Source organism: Phalangium opilio, unplaced genomic scaffold (genome assembly GCF_054372755.1).
Source record: "Phalangium opilio isolate 3A_F unplaced genomic scaffold, DU_Popi_V2 ptg000045l_1, whole genome shotgun sequence".
Taxonomy (NCBI): Eukaryota; Metazoa; Arthropoda; class Arachnida; order Opiliones; family Phalangiidae; genus Phalangium; species Phalangium opilio.
Window position 1 is genome coordinate 1,613,143 of NW_028324168.1, and position 21,141 is coordinate 1,634,283.

The 21,141-nt window shown below is 37.7% G+C and overlaps 4 protein-coding genes and 2 long non-coding RNA genes across 9 annotated transcripts in view; 4 read left to right on the top strand and 2 right to left on the bottom strand.

Moving 5' to 3' along the window:
* Window positions 1-85: 85 nt before the first annotated feature.
* Window positions 86-3,068, top strand: LOC149676643 (zinc finger FYVE domain-containing protein 1-like). The gene has a single exon (XM_089837694.1). It carries the CDS (start codon window positions 317-319, stop codon window positions 2,963-2,965), a length of 2,649 nt encoding a protein of 882 aa, XP_089693820.1. The 5' UTR covers window positions 86-316; the 3' UTR covers window positions 2,966-3,068.
* LOC149676644 (uncharacterized) lies at window positions 2,999-8,464 on the bottom strand. The gene is made up of 7 exons (XM_089837693.1): window positions 8,030-8,464; window positions 7,890-7,970; window positions 5,776-7,825; window positions 5,235-5,695; window positions 4,983-5,171; window positions 4,268-4,416; window positions 2,999-4,178 (listed from the first exon to the last, which is right to left on the bottom strand). The coding sequence occupies exons 1-7, from the start codon at window positions 8,230-8,232 to the stop codon at window positions 3,943-3,945; spliced, it is 3,369 nt and encodes a 1,122-aa protein (XP_089693819.1). The 5' UTR covers window positions 8,233-8,464; the 3' UTR covers window positions 2,999-3,942.
* A 114-nt stretch (window positions 8,465-8,578) lies between these two features.
* On the top strand, window positions 8,579-9,824 carry LOC149676645 (rhodanese domain-containing protein CG4456-like). Of its 4 annotated transcripts, none has more exons than XM_089837700.1 (6): window positions 8,579-8,712; window positions 8,793-8,924; window positions 8,998-9,054; window positions 9,121-9,240; window positions 9,302-9,467; window positions 9,637-9,824. In XM_089837700.1, exons 3-6 carry the CDS (start codon window positions 9,048-9,050, stop codon window positions 9,698-9,700), a joined length of 357 nt encoding a protein of 118 aa, XP_089693826.1. In that variant the 5' UTR covers window positions 8,579-8,712; window positions 8,793-8,924; window positions 8,998-9,047; the 3' UTR covers window positions 9,701-9,824. The 4 variants fall into 4 exon arrangements, with proteins under 4 accessions (XP_089693826.1, XP_089693827.1, XP_089693824.1 ...); XM_089837701.1 differs by having other exon boundaries at window positions 8,601-8,712; window positions 8,875-8,924; XM_089837698.1 differs by having other exon boundaries at window positions 8,601-8,924.
* Window positions 9,825-11,816: 1,992 nt separating this feature from the next.
* LOC149676646 (uncharacterized) lies at window positions 11,817-15,046 on the top strand. The gene is made up of 2 exons (XR_016366503.1): window positions 11,817-12,763; window positions 12,829-15,046. It is a non-coding gene; the product is annotated as an uncharacterized LOC149676646 (long non-coding RNA).
* On the bottom strand, window positions 13,309-15,478 carry LOC149676647 (uncharacterized). The gene is made up of 2 exons (XR_016366505.1): window positions 15,136-15,478; window positions 13,309-13,818 (listed from the first exon to the last, which is right to left on the bottom strand). It is a non-coding gene; the product is annotated as an uncharacterized LOC149676647 (long non-coding RNA).
* Window positions 15,479-19,773: 4,295 nt separating this feature from the next.
* The window catches only part of LOC149676648 (arrestin homolog), a 29,064-nt gene continuing 27,696 nt past the window's right edge, over window positions 19,774-21,141 (top strand). The window contains exon 1 of the mRNA XM_089838542.1: window positions 19,774-19,909. Coding sequence (XP_089694668.1) covers window positions 19,859-19,909 — 51 coding nt within the window. The 5' untranslated portion in view covers window positions 19,774-19,858. The remainder of the gene's footprint in view (window positions 19,910-21,141) is intronic.

Below are 21,141 nucleotides of genomic sequence, written 5' to 3' on the forward strand. Positions count from 1 at the left end.
TTTAGGGCGCGAAAGGTTTACGTCACTATACTCGATTGTAATTGGACAAAATGGTGCATCTGCGACTTGGGTTTCTCGAAAGTAATTGGACGAAGAGACCAAGGAAAAGGGGGCTAGCGTAGGGCTGTATTAGGCTTAGACAAAAAATCCAGCTGAATCACAAACAAAGCGAGAGAAATTTTTGATGACGAAATTGAAAATAGAAATTTGTTTATCTTTTATCGTACGACTTTGAACATCCCTAATCAACGAACGATATCTAGGGATATGTAATTGAACTTTATCAAGGAGACCAACCCAATACCATTGAAATTCGATGATACTAGGAGGAGGAACAAAGGTTTCTGGCTACCAATCTCGGCCACCTCAACTACAACACCCGACCTCTAAGCTTTTAACAACAAAGGACAAGGCTGATAAACCAACTTCTAGCGTTAAAACATCGCCTAAAGCCGGACATTTCATCAAAATCCCTAAAACCAGACCCACTCGAAAGGTTTGTCAAGAAAGATTAGCTTGCAAAGATAGAAGGGACGCCGTCTTCAATTGCGAACAGTGTCACACTTTACAATGTGACGTGTGTGAAGCGTTAATACACGAAAATCCACGTTGCGTTTTTCACGATCGTGAAAAACTAGAAGTACCTAATAAGGAACACCTATGCCAAGAACATAATTGCGAGAACCGAAATTTCGCAGACGTGTATTGTACAGGTTGTAAGAAACGTCTTTGTTTCGCTTGTGAAGTTGTCCTCCATCACCTTCGTGGAAAGAATCATAAGAGAATACCCTTTGAAGCGGACGATTATTTCTCACTGACTAACCACAACAGTGCTATTGAAGTTGGTGAGGAACCCGCTTCCTTTTATTCCATAGAAGAGCCAGATGAAAAGGAATACCTAGCATCTGTATTTGAAGGGGCCTTTGATTCCTTGGGTAACAACGGAATATCCGAACAGCAGTCGGAATTTCATTCAATTAGAAACACTTCAAACGAAATGGCTTTGGAAAGTATTAGCTTCCCTGATGTGGCTTCAGTTGGTAATATCTATAACGTCATTGAAGATTCCAGGCGAAAAGCCAAAACATTATCCGATATGCCAAGAAGCTTCCTGCTAATCGATGACACGGAAGCCCTAAGAGTTGATGACGAATGTGACTTCATCAAATCATTGGGTTGTAAAAACGACACTATGGTGAAAGTTGTCTCAATCTTTGGGAACACAGGCGCGGGGAAGAGTCATACCCTAAACCACACATTCTTCAATGGAAAAGAAGTATTTAAAACATCAAGCACCCAAGTGTCCTGCACCATCGGAGTATGGGCCGCCTTTGACCCTGTCCACAATGCCATAGTCTTGGATACTGAAGGACTGTTAGGCACCACGAGTAACCAACACCAAAGAACCAGACTTCTGTTGAAAGTCCTGGCGGTTTCGGATGTTATAATCTATCGTACAAGAGCCGAGAGACTTCAGAACGACTTGTTCACCTTCCTGGGGGACGCGTCAAAGGCCTACTCGCACCACTTCAGTCACGAATTGAAGGCCGCGTCAAAAAGATTCAACTTCGAGGGACCCTTATCTTCATTGGGACCAGGAGTCATAATATTCCAAGAAACAATGCATACACACGTCCTTGTCGGGGACAGAAAGAAGAGTTGCGAAGACGCGCTTAAAGAACGGTTTCATACATTGGACCAAAGCATCGACGCTTTCTCGGCCTTGCAATACGTCGGTGTAAGGACAACTACGCCTCCAACATCCTTTGTCGAGCTATCAGCCGCGGTTAAAAAGCAACTGAACAACCTTTCAGTCAGATCCGCCAGAGTAATTGGCGTCGTTTATAAAGCCCTCAAAGTTTTGAACGACAAGTTTAGCGGACAGATTGACAAGACAGTTCCTAGTACCTTTCCTGATCAATATTTCACTTGCAACGCCAATTGTTTGTCGTGCGAAACTCGCTGTACTCTGAGCATGAACCATATTCAAGACGGTGTCCCTCACCAAGGAACTTCAAACTGTCGATACAAAAGCGAACACGAGAACAAAATCTACATTTGCCGAGTTTGCTACGAGAGAGGGGAAACTGTCGTAGTCATACCCAAAACCTCAGCCTCGTCAGAGAGTTCCTGGTTGGGAATCGCCAAGTACGCTTGGACAGGATATGTCCTGGAATGCACCAATTGCGGGGTTATCTACCGTAGCCGCCAGTATTGGTATGGCAATAAAGATCCGTGGGAGACTGCTGTCAGAACCGAAATAAGGCATATCTGGCCTGGTTCCGCCGCGTACAATCAAAATAATCAAAACGCCGCTAGGCGCGTCTTGGACAGTGTTGGGTACCTATCGGAAGCCGTTAGCAGCATCGGCGCTAAGCCAACGAGGATGGTTTCTTCGTGGATGGCGGATAAAATCGCTCCCGATTATTGGAAACCTAACTCTGACATTACCAACTGCAAAGTTTGCCTGAAAAGCCTCGAGGAGGAAACTAAACACCACTGTCGAGCTTGCGGGGAAGGCATTTGCGACGACTGTTCGACTAAAACTAAACCAGTACCGGAACGCGGTTGGGGTTCAACCCCAGTTAGAGTTTGCGACGATTGTTACGAAGGTTCGGAAGCCGGTAACGCGGGTGGACTTCAAAAAGAAGAGGCCATTACTGTCAGAGTGGCCGCTGAAGTTTTACAAAACACTATAGGGACCGTGGCTTCGACAATTACTAATTACCCCTTAGAGTTAATTAAAGACGCGGCTAGACCCGATTATTGGGTACCCGATGAGCAAATAAAAGATTGCGCTCTTTGTAAAGTAATTTTCTCACCCAAGTTTCCATTGCATCATTGTCGAGGATGTGGACAAGGCATTTGTGATCCCTGCTCCAAAGGACGATTACAAGTCAAATCTAGGGGTTGGGACCATCCAGTGCGCGTTTGCAAAGTTTGCGAAAAAAGAAACGATTTGTAGATTATTGGATGTTTTTTAATAATTAAAATATAATATGTATAAAAATGTAGAAAGTTTATTAAATATATACAAGATTGCTTAGTGGTGATTACAAAATGTACAACTATTTAGTTCATTATTGTCGTTTTTCAAGTTGCATATTGTCGCCGCCTTGAGCGTTACTATCAGGATTGCGTTTATTTTGAATTAATAAAATTATTTCTAATAATTATTAAAGGCCGAGGCTTAACTATAAAGCGCCTCGTAACGGTTGCTTTAATGGCTTTTCCCGCCATTTTAGGTCAAGGCTTAACTATAAAGCGTGGTCTAAAGGGCCCAGTAGCAAAAACCAAAATGGCTGCTTTAATGGCTTTTCCCGCCATTTTAGGTCAAGGCTTAACTATAACGCGTGGTCTAAAGGGCCCAGTAGCAAAAACCAAAATGGCTGCTTTAATGGCTTTTCCCGCCATTTTAGGTCAAGGCTTAACTATAACGCGTGGTCTAAAGGGCCCAGTAGCAAAAACCAAAATGGCTGCTGACGTGAATTGTAATTTTCCCGCCATTTATTTTCCAAGGCTTAGCAAATTATTTAATTATTGATATTACGTTTTATTACTATTTAATCTTTCAAAAATATTAAAACAGGCTATTAAGTGTTGCGATTAACTTTATTTTAATTGTAATGAAATGAAATTAGTGTATTAAATTTCAATCAATTAATATATATTATGTATAAATTTTTTTGAGGGAAAAGGGTTATGTTATTTTATTTTCTTGTTTTAATAAAGACTAATAATAATTTTGAACGCCATTAATTATTTATTTATTTGTAAAATTAAGGAACCTAACAAGTTAAAAATGAAACTAATTATGAAAAAAAAAAAAAAAAAAAGAAAAAACACTTAAACTTTATACAACAGAAATAAACACTTAAATATAATTATAATTAATAAAAACCCAAACACACTAGGTGGGTGGTATTAATGACGTAATCATATTTATTGTCCAGACGTTCCATCATCCGCGGAAGGATGACCATCATCTTTAGCGGGAGAATTAGTATGGGGTTGAACATGCCAGACAGCGGAACTGGTACGATTGTAGAATCTGCGTCTGACAATCGGAAATACATCGGCTAAGTTAAAGTCCCTCATGACGTCGCTAGAAGGGAAAATTTCCTCAACATCTATATTAGATCTGACTTGTTTCCGAACTAGCAGATGCAACTTGATGCCTGATTGAAAAGAAAGTTGTAAATTTATCATTAATTAATTAATTAATAATTAATGAATTTTATAATTTATTTATTTGTTTGTTTGTTACCTTTGGCCCATGATGGTATTTGTTTTTTAGGCGCCGATTCGTCATCAGTTTCATCATCAGATTTTAAATCATTGATGTCGTAGTTTTCCGGATTCGTCAGTTTTTGAGGAGGGACTTCAGAGTGATGCGGAGTGATGTCATAAACTCCACTGTTAAAAGAAAACCAGATTCAACTCTTAATCAGATCAGGTTGTTTGCGTTCATACCAGGGGTGTGCGAGTACTCGTTAAGTTCGAGTATCGAGCCGAGTACTCGACTCGATACCCGATAACAACACATTGAGATACTCGAGACAGATTCGAGTAGCTTTTTAACATTTTAAATACTCTGACAAATACTCGAGTCCGAGGCTTAAAACTATAGCAGACGATGAGTTCATGATCATTTATTTTGAAAATCACCCGTTCAATGTTTAATTGATCACGAACAATCTTTTTGAACTAGTTATGGATGTTAGATAATTGAAAATCTTCGTTATTTTCAAGAAATTTACAAAATTGCTACTCGACAAGTCAATATTTGAGACTCGATAATTAGTACTCGAAAGAACCAAAATTTGACCTATCTAAATACTCCATACTCGAAAGTATTTTTGAGACTCGGCTCGATACTCGATAAGAAATTAGTTTCGATACTCGGACTCGGCTCGAAACCTGAAAAAACGGGACTCGCAACACCACTGGTTCATACGCAACAGATTAGGGTTGAAACATACACTTCAGAACTGTCCGCGTTGAATGTTTGATTGGCGGCGGCGGCGGCTACCGCTTTTGGAATTGGTTTCCCTGTAGCAGAAAAGTTTTTAGGTTTCGTAGGAGACTGTGGTGCACAAGCAATGGCTGATTTAGACTCTTCGTCAAGTAGTCTTTGTTGCTCTTCCAGTTGAGCGGCTTTCATGGCTTGTCTAATAAAGACAAGTTATTTAACAAACCCCGAAGATAATTAATTATTAATTTCGTTAACTAACATTTTTTGTTTGACAATTAACTCGTCTTTGCGCCTCTTCTCCAGTTCTTCCTTTCGTTTTTGCTCCATTTCCAATTTGCGCTGGGCGTGTTGCTCCTGTCTTAATTCGATGGTTCTTTTACGTTCTTGATGAGCTTTGAACATTTCTTGTCTCTTCTCCAAGACTTTCTTTTGTTTCTCTTGGTTTTTCTTTTTACTCATCTCCTTCTTTTCCTGGATCAGTTTCTCCTTCTTTAGCAAAGCGGCCGCTTCCTTCTCTTTCCTCTTCTCGTATTCATTTTGAAGCCAAGCATCGTGTTTCTTGGGAACAACGGACGCTGTCGGCGTTGATTTGCCAAAAGCGGATGCTATCTTTTGAACCGATCCAATTCGTCCAGCGGAAAGGACCTTTTTCATGCCACCTCCGGTTGAAGTGGTCGCCAATGAAGTTGGTGTTATAGCTCCAATTCTACCGAAGGTCATCTGAAATTAAGATATTATTAGAAGAAAAGGGTTTGGGGCCAAGGAAGTTGCAAGAAGAAGAAGAAGAAGATAATAATTACATTTCTATTTTCGGATCCAGGATAAGTGGCTTTCGAATTCGAAGTTCTTTGTATGGAAGTTTTCTTGACTTCCTTAGGTTGAAGGCTCTTTTTCTTGGAAGTTTTTGCGAGGATGACAGCTGATGGTAGAAGACGGTGTTTCTGTACAGGTTTTTTAAGTATAACTTCATCTTCTTCTCCAGAAGACGCGGATTCGTACTCGTCAGAGTCGTCGTTATCACCTTCGACCGCTTTTTCTTCATCTTGCTCGTGAACTGTCTTAGAAATTGAAGTTTCCATCTGCTTCTTGACAGCGCCAACGCTAAGCCTGACGCTCGACCTCCTTCGCAAAGAAGCTGCCATACGATTGTATTTAGGCACGACTAAAACCGGACCACTTTTCTTGGCTTTGTTGACCATTTTACGTCCGCTTCTTAGATCAGGGGACGCATTCTCAGTTTCGTCAATGACAGACGAATCAGTTCTGGGCTTGATAATGATGGTTTGAGGAATCGGCTTCTTGATTTGATTCTGAGCTGGAGTTTGTTGGAGATTCTCGAAGATGGCAGCCTTGGATTTGACGGACTGTTTAACGAATGGCGAGAAAAGTTGTCGTGGCGTTTTAGGTGAGACTGATTTGCTGATGGTGGGAAGCATCTTGGAACGTAAATCGGTTCTTGGATTTAGAGGTGTTGGCTGAGGAAGCTTCATCTTGTTATTATCCACTCGCTTATACTTTTCATCCGCCATGATGGTGAGATTAACTTGGCATTCTGGTAGTTGAAGCACAGGCTTGTTCGTAGATGAAACGCGACGTTCAGGTTCATCTTCCGCCATGATTTTAGAAGCGAAGCGCGACGATCTTCGTATAACACTTGTAGTTTCTGGTTCAATGGTCTCGATTGGTGCTTCAACGGTCATGGACAAACTCTTTGTCTTGACCTTGGATTGATCCTCAACAATTCCAGAATTGGTTAGACTGTCCTTGGATTTCTTGGTCCTAACACTAGGTTCTTCTTGACCAGTAACAGAGCTTTTCGAACTTGAAGGCCTCTTGGGACTGGATTGTTTCGCAACGGGTTCTGAAGTCTCACTCTTCTTTGATGTCTTCTGCCTGACGCTGAGTTTATCATGATCGTCTTCATTTTCCAGTTCATTTGGTTGAAGAAGTCTAGAACTGAGTCTCGGACTGGATCTAGTAGGTTTAGTTCCATCTTCATTGTTTGAATCAGAACTGGATTCCATGGATTTCAACTTCTTGGGGCTGTTAGTATCAATGTCATCTTGGCTCTCCGGGTTCACTCTTTTCTGAGAGGCTTTCTCTGGAACAGGTTCAGTGATGACTTTAGTCACTCGCGATGATTTCTTGGTTACAGTCTTTGTCACAGATTCCGCAACCTCTGCCTCTTCCTGCACATTTCCAAGACGGGAACTGGTTCTCTTGGCCACAGGCACATCCTCAACCTTGCTTTTACTCGTCCTAGCCCTTGAAGACCTTCTAGTTGATGTACTGGATTCTTCTTCTTGAATGAAGCTTTTGCTGACATCTCGGGAACTGTCACGAATAGATGAGGTATTCGATTTGGACCTTGATGAACGATTGGAAGGTGGCGGAACAATAGACGCGGAACTTTCTTCGGCAACAGAATTAGAATCCAAGTTAGACGAATTTTTTGTGATCCTTTTTCTAGAAACGGATGATCTGGAAGTCTTGGGTTGTTCAATGTCAGGTTTATTTTCTTTGGCAACATCTACGTTTTCTCCTTCACTAGAAACTGGATCAGCTGGTTGCTTATTTTTACGTGATGAGAGTCTGGAACTCTTTTTCTGCGTTGTATACGTGTGAAGAGGTACTTTAAAGGCTATTTTGCTGGCAGATTTATTCAAATCCACATTGGTCAGCCTTGTAGATTGACGAGTACTTCGTCTTGGAGGAGTTATAGCGTCACTTGGGGTTGGTGAACCTTCACTTGATGTGGAAAGACGCAATTTTGTAGTTTCAGCTGATGAAGAGCCACCGCTGTTCACTTTTGCAGCTTCAATAACCTTGCGGTACGCGGGCGCCTTTTTCCTAATAGGTAAAAAAGAAAATTTCACCTAACCCTAAACCTAGATTGCATTTTTAAACTTCTTACAGAGATGAACGTCTTCGAGGATTTGTTTTAAAGATAGGTGAAAGGGGTTTTTTGACTGGAGTTTTAGGCACTTTGACATTTCTAATCAATATATAATGATTAACAAGTACTGCTTAGATAAAATACCAAATAAAACTTACTTAGAAGTAGCACTATCAGGATTGTAGAAAGCTTCCATGGCTTTCAGGATGTAATTTTCAAGGTCTCGACTTGATTCTTCAACTTCTTCACGCATCTCCCGCGATATTTTTTCAGCCTTTGCGTCCAAATCTTCGCAAATTTTTCGAACCATTTGAGAAATTGCTTTGGGTTCTTCATTTTTACCGGAATTGGCACAAGCCATGATTTTATTGAACTAAATTAAACACTAAACTACAAATGCAAGTTCAGGATTTACAATCAACTTTGACAATGATGACAAATTTTGCTCTATCCTAAGCTGGGCCTATCCATTAAATAGATTAATTAAGCTAGTAACTAATTTCAATTAATTAATTAACTCTTCGCAACTAACATAAGTGTTTCCAATTACAATGAACAAACAATGTTCCTGACACGAGCCACGATTCCCGCTTTTATTCATAGGGAAGGCATCAGGGCCCAGACTATCAAAAATTTTCAAACTCACTATAAGGATTTTTATTGGCTCTCCGAAAAAGCCGGTAGAGCGGGTAGACATCACGAGACTATTTTTAACCAATGGGCAATTGCAGATCGTCTGCTTATTACGGCTGTAGAAGTGTAGGGGTAGAACTCGGCTCGGGCAGACAAGAAAATAGGAATATTAGCCTAATTTTTGTGATTTAATTGGAATTTTAAAAAGGTAGGCGAAATTAAAACTTTATCAAAGATTAATTCTGTTTGGAAATACAGAGAAAATGCTTAAAAGAATTGCGCTGAAAGTTCATTTTAGGCAATTTTGTGCTAAGCCTAATTCTATAATTAGCCAAAATTATTTGATATTTCACAAAACCTACGTTTTCAGTCACGATTTACGCGTGACTTATCTTAAAAATCTATCAACCAAATCAATAGGTAGGCACAATAGTGGGTGGGTAAAGCAATATGTCATTGAAATAACTTATTGTCAGCAAAATTGTTATTTAAGGTTTTCCAAGAAATATCACCCATACTACTACTTACCAGCAATCTGTTAACATGCCTGGTAATCAAAATCCCATGTTATTACACTCTAAGAGCGATTAAAATTAAAATAAACTTTTAAATGCAGAAATTAGATTTGATGAAGTTAAAACCTTATTAGAAGAAGATAAAATAACATTTGTAGATGTAAGAGAGCCTAAAGAATTATCTTCAGATGGAAAAATTCCTGGTTCAATAAATATACCATGTAATTAAACAACTCTTCATTAATTAAGAGATAAATATAAATCATTTTTGAGATTTTATAGTAGGGGAACTTGAAGCGGCTTTTAATCTACCCCCTGAGAAAGTGAAAGAAAAATATGGCAAACCTTTACCCCTTACTGAAGATGCTGAGAAATTAATTTTATCCTGCAGATCAGGACGTAGAGCTGCCAGTGCTTTTGATATTGCTGCTAAATTTGGCTATCAAAAGTAAATAATTACCAAATTATTTACAATACATAGTTCTCAAGCTAGGAGAATTGATCCATTTACACCAAGAGGCAAAGTATTAATCCTCCTAGTCTGAAAACTGTGTATAGTAATTACTAATTACTAATTAGGAAGAGATTAATTTCTGTTTTTCAATATTATAATTCAGAGCTAGGTGCTACTTTGGAAGTTTCTTAGATTGGCAAGAAAAAGGCGGACCTCTTGAAAAATAATTTAAAAAATCACAATAAATATTATATTAATTACTTAATAGAGATTTATTTTAATATTGTATGAGTCATAAATAAAATGCATTAAAGCCAATATAAGTTTAATTAAAGTTCCTTGAAAATTGCATTAATTGTATCTTTGTCTCCTTAAATATTCCTCCATGGCAGCAAGACACATTTCTGTGGAGTAGTTTTAATGGAGTGAAAACAGATCTTTCATTAAACAGTCCTAAATATATTTACGACTCATATAATAATACTCTATGGCGGCACAATGCTGCATGTGCGAATAGACTAGGTCATAGCCCACTCGATCGCACAAAGCTAGCAATACAGCTTTGAGCGCGTGATCGAGTGGGCTATGACAAGAGCGTCAGAAGTAGGATGTCAAGGTGAAGGACGGTTCGATGGAATCAACCGCTGGCGAAATTAACCGATATTTGGTCATTTATTAAGGTATTTATCATAATTTTTAATCCTATTTTAAGTGAAAATGCTTGTTTATTAATTTTAATGTAAAATAGGCATTGGAAAGAAAAAGAAAGGAAAGCTGTGAAAATCATGCTAAGCCCTGGCCCCTGGCCCCTGGGTTGGTAAATTGCGTCAACGAGGTTAGGCTTAGGTGTGACCAAGGCTTAGGTAAGTACAGTCTTTAAATTACAGCTTTGAAGTGTAAACGTAGTGTAATTATGCAGGCAGCATTGGGGATTACGTGATTTTGAGCTTTAAACTTTAATTATAATGATCGCGTTAATCTTAGCCTCCCTTTTGGAAAATTTAAGGGTAGTTTCTGGAGATTGGCCGATACCGGTATCGGTACCGATATTTGTATAAACCGATATCTGGATTTACCAATATATCAGGATTGGTTTAAAGCTTTAAACTGATATTGACCCATCTCTAGTAATTTCTCTAAGCTGGGCCTGGCTGTAAGTTTTCTTTTCTGGGACTTTTATGCGAGAATATTCAGATTGATGCTTCAGATTAATAGCGGAACAAATGCTTGAACCACTTTACGAACCTTAATTTATCAAAAGTTGTTGATAGATTAGGAATTCAATTTTTAATTTGCGGAAGTTTATTGTAAACTGATCATTATTTTAAGATAGTTTAGCTGATTTATTTGAAAGTTATTGTATTGTAGCCCATCGATATTTATTGGGTTTTTTTAGTTTTTTTTAACTCAAACTTAGATAACTGAAAATGAATATATTCTTATAATATCTTAGCCAGCTTTTGAATTAAATTTTTAATTTGCGGAAGGTTATTGTAAACTGACCATTCTTTTAAGTTTGCTTAGCTGAATATTTAGTGGGGTTTTTTTTTGAGTTTTTTAACTCAAACCTAGATAATTGAAAATGAATATATTCTTATAGTATCTTAGTCAGCTTTTAGCTGGTCCTAAAATTTGTGACTCTGTTAGAAAATGTCACGGCAAGAAAGGTTTTGAAAGATCAATCTGAATAGTTTCAATTAACATCTATTGGTGTAAATATGGGTGTCAGGGCTTTTTGTTTTCACCCTAACAGCACAATTTCTGTAGTTGCTAGTTTTTTAGCTGTATCGAAATGGCCCTTTGGAAAGATTTTAGAAGTTTAGTTTGGGGATTTAGATTAGATTGGAATCTTTCAAATGGTTAATTTTTAGCAGATCCTAAGTACTTTTAGCTTTACACTTTTATGATAAATGGCACAGTGTTCATGAATAACCTTTATGTCGTACCATAAGTTTATAAGATATGTTCCATAAGTATGTCACTACCTATACTTCGTAATGCTAGTGGCTTAATGAGAGCTAGTTCAAGAACGACGTGAGAATTGACTACACTCGGTTTTGCAGTCCATTCTCCTATTTATTCTATACTAAGCCTTTGACAGCGCCTCACCAGGCGTCGCTTTACGAGAATCTATGACGTTTCGACTACGTCACTTCATGACAAACTCTCATTAACGAGTGACACACTTATGGAACATATCTTATAAACTTATGGTCGTACTTAGTCTAAATATTTGAAATTAATCTTATTAAATTTTTGAATCGTCTTAGTTAAACTTCCTTGTTAATTTTACCATGAATTTATTCGTGGTCCTACTTTTCAATCTTTTTAGTCGGTTTATTTATGCCCTTACTTTATAAATATTTCACGATTGACCCTAAACCGCATTAATAGGGACATTTTTTTCTAGTTATGTTAAATGACTTATTTGAAAGCGAAATTAATGTTATTCTAAAATACTTGTGCCATTTAAGATTAAATTTATAATCATTTTAATTTTATTCGATTGTTTGAATTGAACAGATTAAGCTACTATGTGTTTCCAAGGGAACAATTTGTGTTGGATTCTAGAACGAATTACTATTATTTGACAAAATAGCATGCAATATAAATCAGGTCAATAACCTCAGTACAATTCCGTTGAAAGGGAATCTCTATACGAAAACTATTTAGACAGCGTGTGAACCATTTTAGGCGTAAAGATAATTAAATCTTATTAATAATAATTCTAGCAGTATTAATCAGGTCATTAACCCCTCTGCATTTATTGGGTTACTTAGTTTATAGATTTTATTATATTTATTTTTAGAAGAGAAGCGCTTATGTCTGGTCCTTTTAGGGATTTGCGCCAGGATATAAATAAAATGCTTAATTATGGAATAGGTAAAAGACTAGTCCTAGCCCTCTCTTTTAAAAATAATGAACGTAATCAGGATTTTAAACATTTTAAGACAAGGGTGAGATTCCCTTTGCGGTATTAAGGTATCTAGTTTATGGTTTTAATTATAAATATTTTTAGAGGAAAAGCGTTAGGTAACTCCTTGAGGGTGTTTTGTAGGATCTGAATAAATTTCTGATTTATGTTTAAGGTAGAAGGTTGCTTATACGCTTTGTCCTTTAAAAGTAAACACGAATTTAGCTTTTTACGGTATTACTTTTGTTCCCCCTATTAAGTTATTTAGTTTAATGTTACGAGTCTGCGATTTATGTCAAATAATAGTAATTTGTCTTGTGCCGGAACCCTTTGCGTCGAATCATGCGAGAATACTCAAGTGGATTTCCGTATTAAGGTAATTAATTTGAAGTTATTCATGTGCCTTTTTTCCAAATATTAATAAGAATTTTTCTTGCGCAGGTTCATGGTCACGAGTCGACTTCATTCATCTAGTGGACTTTCATTGGAAATCCCATGCTAAGGATGAAGTTTCCTGGTTTTGGGGGCTCCACAGCGGGCTTTAGTTTAAATTTAATAATTCCCGAGTTAAACAGGGACTTGTTAAATTTAAATTGGGCCCGCAAGCCTGACGTTAGGCGTGGTAACTTGTGTTCAATAAAAAGTTTCGATACTAAACTCGGTTCAAAAAAATCAATCGATTTACTTATAACGTTTTTTTTGACCTTTTTTATGCTTATTTTTATAATTTTTTGATTTTTTTTATATTTTTTAATGTTTTTAATAAAAAAATTATTTTTTTTCTATATTTTTTATAATGTACTATTTTCTTTATTTTTTGTAAAAAGTATAAAAAAGGGGTCAAAAAAATCACCCTAAGTCCCGACTTTAAAAAATAGAAACCAAGTCTAGTATCTAAATAAATTCAAGAAAAGAAAGAACGAGGTTTATGGCAAAATTTATTCGATAAAAAACAAAAAAACAAAGTGTTTACAGAAAATTTTGAACAAAAAAATTATTAAAGTGTTTGGTAAATTAAAGTTTGAACGCAAAATAAAAAAAGAGTAGTTACAAATAAAATTTGAAAGAAAAAAAGTAAGTTAAGTGGTTACATGTAAAATTTGCAAGTAAAAACGAGATATTTTGTGTCTTCTAGCTTCGATGATTTTCTCCGTAACTTTGAGTCAACACTGAGAGAGATAGCAAGTCCAGAAGAAGACTTCGTGTAATGGAATCCACCAAAGCATGTCATCGGGAATGATAATAGCAAGTCCAGCACAGTAGTAGACATCGTGTAATGGAATCCACCAAAGCATGTCATCGGGAATGATACATAGCAAGTCCAGCACAGTAGTAGACATCGTGTAACGTCAATCCAACAAAGGATGTCATTGGGAATGATATGTCTCGGAAATGACCAGCGACAGATAAATCCCAGAATATAAGCTGCATCTAAAAAAGAAAACATTAATAACACATCTTAAACTATTGCCTACTTTTGGGAGGAACGCAATAATCTTAGATTTAAATAATTTAAGAAAAACGTGTCCTTAGTTAAAAAACAGGCTACCAAATTTAGAGAGAAAGACCAACTACCACCGACTTATTTCCACCCCGAATTAAAGAAAGGCTTGACTACCGTGATTTCAACCCTTAATTAATACTGTGGCTAATTAATTATTTCCCAAAATTGTATAGAAAATAGTTTTAGAAAACCTGTCATTTTAGATTACGTAACTTAAAAATGAAAATAATTTAAAACATCTCCTTAACTAATTTTAGGAAAACTGGTCATTTATTTAGCTTAATATTTTAAAATATCATCACTAATTTTATTTAAAACTGCCATTTATTTATTATTTATTTAAAACTTGAGTTGGAATGAGACAGGGCTTAGATTAGGCTTTAAATTAATTTAAATAATTTAGGTTCCTTTAAATTATATCTGCGGGACTTGATTTTCGAAAATCTGTCGCTTTATCTCTAAATTTATTAATAATAGCTCCTAAATCAATTTAGTAAAACCTGATATTTATTAATTTTAAAGCAATTCCCATAGATCCCGTAAATAACTAGAATTTAAATGGGACAAGGCTTAATTAGGCTTAGGGCAACAGTCCTCGTGTTCGGCGGGACTTGATTTCCGAAAATCTCTCGCTTTATCTCTAAATTTATTAATAATAGCTCCTAAACTCATTTTAGTAAAACCTGCTATTTATTTTAAAACTATTCCCACAGATAGACCCCATAAAATAACTAGGATTTAAATGGGGCATGGCTTAATTAGGCTTAGGGTAACAGTCCTAGTGTTCGGCGGGACTTGATTTCCGAAAATCTCTCGCTTTATCTCTAAATTTATTAATAATAGCTCCTAAACTCATTTTAGTAAAACCCGCTATTTATTTTAAAACTATTCCCACAGATAGACCCCATAAAATAACTAGGATTTAAATGGGGCATGGCTTAATTAGGCTTAGGGTAACAGTCCTAGTGTTCGGCGGGACTTGATTTCCGAAAATCTGTCGCGATATCTCTAAATTAATTACGTACCCCGTTTAATAGTTTATAATAACATCCCCTAAACAAATTATTAAGGGATTCTCTCTTGTCCAACATCTCGTTGTAAAATTTTATTTATTTTACTTGATTTAAATAAAAAATAAAATTTACTAACATTTAACACTACCTAATTAATTTAAATACTTGAAATAAAATAAATAATTTAAGGGGAGCTAGATGAGTTTGGATTATTGTAAAGATTAGGCTTACGGACTGTTAAAGCACCACGAGGCGAAGCAATGGCCGCCAAGTAAGTTGAAGAGCTTCGAATTCAGCTTGTGTCCTCGGCAAAAACGATCAACGAAATGGCGGAACGATGAAGAATCGACCTCAAAAGCCGGGATCACGATCACCATCAGCTGAGCGGGAAAGGTTTCTCCGAGCGACCTTCTTCGACGGCTTCCAGGGAACGAAATGAACCGGTTGACCTATGCCTGCAACTTAGAACTAAGTAAATTTCCAGCGTCGGGGGGCGCTAAAAGCTCCTATGCGCGGACTCGGGTGCGCCATATCCCAGGCGCGAGATCCAAATAGCCGAACACCGCTAGGCATAAATGAATGAACGCTAGGCCTAAAAGAATGAACTGAATGGACAATCATTACCTATTAACATTAACATCTGTCGTGACGTCACAAGTCAATTACCTCGGTGACGTCAGAGGCCACGTGATTTGACGTCATCGATCACGTGATCTGACGTCATAGGTCACGTGATCTGACGTCATCGATCACGTGATCTGACGTCATAGGTCACGTGATCTGACGTCATAGGTCACGTGATCTGACGTCATAGGTCACGTGATATGACGTCATAGCTGGGACCCCCTGCTGTTTCCATACTATTACCCCCTGCTGTGACCCCTGCTGTTTCCATACTATTACCCCCTGCTGTGACCCCCTGCTGTTTCCATAGTATTACCCCCTGCTGTTTCCATACTATTACCCCCTGCTGTGACCCCCTGCTGTTTCCATAGTATTACCCCCTGCTGTTTCCATACTATTACCCCCTGCTGATACCCCCTGGTGATAACCCCTGCTGTTACCCCCTGGTGATGCCCCCTGCTGTGACCCCCTGCTGTTTCCATACTATTACCCCCTGCTGTGACCCCCTGCTGTTTCCATACTATTACCCCCTGCTGTTTCCATACTATTACCCCCTGCTGGGACCCCCTGCTGTTTCCATACTGTTACCCCCTGCTGTGACCCCCTGCTGTTTCCATACTGTTACCCCCTGCTGTGACCCCCTGCTGTTTCCATACTATTACCCCCTGCTGGGACCCCCTGCTGTTTCCATACTGTTACCCCCTGCTGTGACCCCCTGCTGTTTCCATACTGTTACCCCCTGCTGTTTCCATACTGTTACCCCCTGCTGTTTCCATACTGTTACCCCCTGCTGTGACCCCCTGCTGTTTCGATACTGTTACCTCCTGCTGTGACCCCCTGCTGTTACCCCCCGCTGGGACCCCCTGCTGTTTCCATACTGTTACCCCCTGCTGTTTCCATACTATTACCCCCTGCTGTGACCCCCTGCTGTTTCCATACTGTTACCCCCTGCTTGGACCCTTGCTTATAAATATAAATAATTTATCAAATAATATTTTATAAATATTAATGCAAGTTTTATTTTGAAATATATTTAATTGATACATTAGATTTTATTAAAAAGATTAATAGTGAAAATAATATTGTGTCGGCAAAGAATGGAGTAACGCCGGAATTGCCAGGAACGTTTGAAACAATACCGACCATCTGCAATTATAATAAATAAATAAATTAGTTCTTCCATGATAGAACTAAACAGCAATATTCAATTTATTTGCTTGAATCGAGAAATAATAATGCGTCAACACAAAAGATTTGATTAAACAAACAAATCAAAATTTTCGAATAAATAAAAGTTCAAAAAATACTTTAACATACTTACTTCTTACTTGAGAATATCACTACTGAAAGCCTATGTAGAATTCAGAATATGTAAATCGAGTCTTACCTTTCATGATGCAAGGAGGATGGGGAGGGCGGATGAAGAGAAACGTCCAAACCGCCGGTCCCGTCTCATTAGATGATCACTGAAAGGACACGTAAGGGATCAAAATTAAACACAAACTAAATAAAGAAATACATTTTTTTAATAAATTTTTGGAACCCTTTTACGAACTGAAAGAGTTAACCCTCCTCAATACACAGATAGCCCTAGTTTAGGAGGGAATAAACAGGTCCTACTGAAAGGATGGTCCCTTAAGAATATACTCATATAAAAGAATTAAATCTTTCGCGTGTAACGCTAGAAAAATTGGCCAAAGTACTTTTTTCCCTGAACTCCCCGAGTCTTTCTTATGAATAACTAATGTCCTAGTTACTAGTAAATTATTTAAATCTAGAATAGAACCTTCCCTGCTTCTAGGCCTAGTCCAGGGTTCATACTACTTTTGGAAAACAAATTTCGCTGAGATTTCCAGGTTTTTCCCCATATACTTCCCTGACTTTTCCAGGTCTTTCCCGTATATGGAGCATCCTATGGAGCAAATGTTAACGAAGGAGGGGGGGGGGAAATACTAAAAGGACATCCCCTTATCTCTAGTAGAACCAGAGTTATGAGTCCCCAAAGTTTAATGTAATGTTAATCCTATGGAGGGGATGTTTATGAACATTCTGCTTAATGACTCGGCCCCTGATTGACGCAAATTTCCCTGAATTTTACTAAAAATTCGAAATTTATCTGAATTTTCCCTGATGTTTTAGACAAATTCCTGATTTTTCCAGGTTTTCCCTGTTTTCCAGGTTTGTATGAACCCTGCTAGCCTGTTTATTGCATTTTCCATTGCCGAAACTAACGGGCAGCAACAAATTCACAGAGAAGGGTTAAGGTAGGAGCAAAAAAATATGGGCAATACCAACACCCCCTGGAGGGATTCTACGAAATAAAAATTACGTTTCGGAGGAGGCAACTCGGTAGCTGTTAGCCTCATTTGCATGTTAAAGAGAAAATTTCACCCACTTTGCCAACGCCTCTGGCCAGCTCCGCCTTTTAATAACCCTACTTTTCTCCTTGGCAGGTCAAATTTATTACGTTTACTTATTTAATTTCCATATGGTTGGAAGAATACAAGGGCGTCTTAACTCTCTAGCTATTTTGCATTCATGAACTGACTTAATTAAAATTTTATTCCCATATGGGTTTATTTTGAAATGTTTCCGAGCTCAAATTTGTTGGAAAAAACGTTGCTAAACGCAATCATTGTTGCGCCTAAAGTGTTCTATGTCACTTCAGGAGCGTTTTGATGTCCATCAGTAGAAGCATAAGTTCATAAGATATGTTCACCATAAATTTGTCACTGGTTACAAACTGGAGTTTGTCATGAAGTGAGTGACCTAGGTCATAGATTCTGGTCACGCTTAGTACAGACTAAATAGAAAGATGGAAGTCCTGCAAAATTAACCACCGAGTGTAGTACTTCAATTCTCGCTTGTCGTTCTACTAGAACTAGCTGGAGCTATAAGTCTCTAACATTACGAAGTATAGGTAGTGTCATAATTATGTAAGGAACATATCTTATAAACTTATGATAACACATTGTACATCGTTTTAACAGAAACTGTGTTTTCATATAATTTCCACCTAAAAAGGTACCAAAATCTTTCTAAATTAGTTTCATAATTTAACACATTGCAGCAAAGTAGTTTTTAGAAAATCCCAGTTGTTACGTTCTAGAAGTAAAAAAAAAATTTTGAAAAAGAAATCAACTAATGCTTTTTCACGTAATACATTGAGTTTTCTTCTTTCGTTTCATCTATCAAAGCTATTGTTATTGTCTCGTTTCCGCAAACGTTATCTTTAAATACAGGCCACGTATTCCGTACTATATCGTAAATGATTTTCTGTCTAGACCCACCACGCTTTGTTCTAAAAATATTTCGCCCTGAAATGACCCTTCCAGATAAAAGTTTTTATCTTTCCTGATTCAGGACTTGATGATTGTTATTGACCAACCGACCAACCCTTTTTTCCATACTTTCCCACAGTTGCTATGGCAACAAAATTCCACCTTGACTAGCTACAACTGTCCAGGTTGTTTTATATTTACTTATATTTAGAAAAAAAGCATTTTAGATTATGCCCATAATATTTTGTTGTTCCTATATGGAGAAGAGTTTGGAAATAAGAGAAGGGGTCACGTTCATTCAACGTGAATATTCTACGCGCTCAGTTGACATAAATGTTTAAATCCCCAGCTTTACTAGAGTTTATCACTGGTTACTGAGAGCTTGTCATCAAGAGACGTAGGTAAAGCGACGCCTGGTTTTGGAGCTGTCAAAGGCTTAGTATGCAGACTAAATGGGTAGGAAGATGGACTGCAATTCTGGCTTGTCGTTCTCGAACTAGCTCGAGCTGTAAGTCTCTAGTATTTCGAAGTGTCATACTTATGGAACATATCTTATAAACTTATGATCTCATAGATAGATTTTCCTTAATACGTATAGCAACTGCGCTAGATCTAAAACACTTAAAGTTATAGATTTATAAGTTAACTCAGAGAGAGCGGAAATTCAAATGAGTTAGTTATCAAGGGAGCATGCGCAACCGAAGGTAAACGAGATTGGAGACTCTGAGAGCGTAGCAAAACCCCCTTCCCAAGTGAAACGAAACGATCGTATCCCCCCCCGTTGAGTCCAGTCAGCCTGAGCTTCTCTTTTCTCTCTCTCTCACACACACTACGTCAGTTGAGATCCAATCCGGGATTGTAAGAGGACACACACAGTTCGTAAGCATCTCAGTCTCGCGTTGCCTTTAAAAAACTCAAAGTGTATGTGACCGTTCGCGTATAGTTTATATTCCACCTATCTTTACCTGATTTCTCTCGCTTAATTTCGGGTCAAAGGTCGGGTTAAATTAAAAGGCCTAAATATAGCGCATTCACCGGGTACTTCGAAAATGGGGCTCGGCACTCAGAGAGTCTTCAAGAAGTCGACACCCGATGGAAACGTGAGTTATAAAAGTTACAAATTTTTCGTAATGTTTTAACTGTTGCCCACCCAAAAATAGCTGAGCTCCCTTTGCAAGGTTTAATTTAAAACGAGCCCCACTTGGATGTCTACAGATAGAGTTAAATTATGCGCATTTTTCTCTGCAATTTAACTTGTATAAATCGCTCCTTCGTAAAATTATTTTCTGTCTGTTTCTAAACAATTAAGCTCTATACTTTAATATTTCTAACTGAAATATAAATTAACTAGAGGTTAATTATATTATTTAAGAGGATTAGAAGGTTAGCGTCCTTCCAAGCCTATGACACGATGTTATTAAAAACTCGAAGGACGTTTTGAGGAAAACGAATGGTAGTCCTGATTTAAACTAAGGTTTCAACCAAGAACTTAACGCAAAGCATGATAGGAAGACCGAATTAATTGATTTACAGATAAAAAAGAGGGATTTCGCTGAAACGAAGGTATACTACCGCTTGAACGCTTTAAGTCGTTCCGCTGTGTCGTCCGTATCTTAGAATTAAGATCTCGCTTCCTTTTCCCCGTCACCTGGATTTAGGAATCACACCACGAAACGCAATCACACGCTCCCCTTGTCAAACACCGGGAAAAGACAAGTGGGGATTTCGCCAACCAAATAAAACTGTTCTTCTCGTACGTTGTGTGGCACGGGTAGTTGACATGTCCCAAAAGTCAGGCTATACACTTTCCGACAACTGTCCAAAACTGAATTATTTTCAAAGTTTAATTACTCGAGATCTGGACTGGTACATGTAGGTCCGAGTAATTAGTACCGTTAGAGAGAGGACAACTTCATCTTTAAAATACTCAATGCATTTCCAATTAACTTTTAAATTACCAGAGTTGTAGCGTTCCGATTTTTTTACTATACTATCTAAACCCAGCAGCACCACGGAGTTCCAAAGATAGGGTTATTCCGAAAAGCGTAATTGAACATTAAGTAATTAGTACCATTGGAAAGACTAGAATTTTACCTATCAAAACCCATTTACAATACCCGAGATCAAACACCTCAAAGTTTGTCTTAATTCTGGTACATTGAACTGAAGAACATCTTAGCATTTATCCCCCAAATTCCAATGGAAATCTGACATAATATTAATTTTATTTTCAAATTGAGACCAATTTTCTTCATCGATCTTTCACCCTAGGTCTATTTTGATATTAATATAGGTTAGGTTTAATTTTCAGTAAAGGTTCGGACTTAAAAAA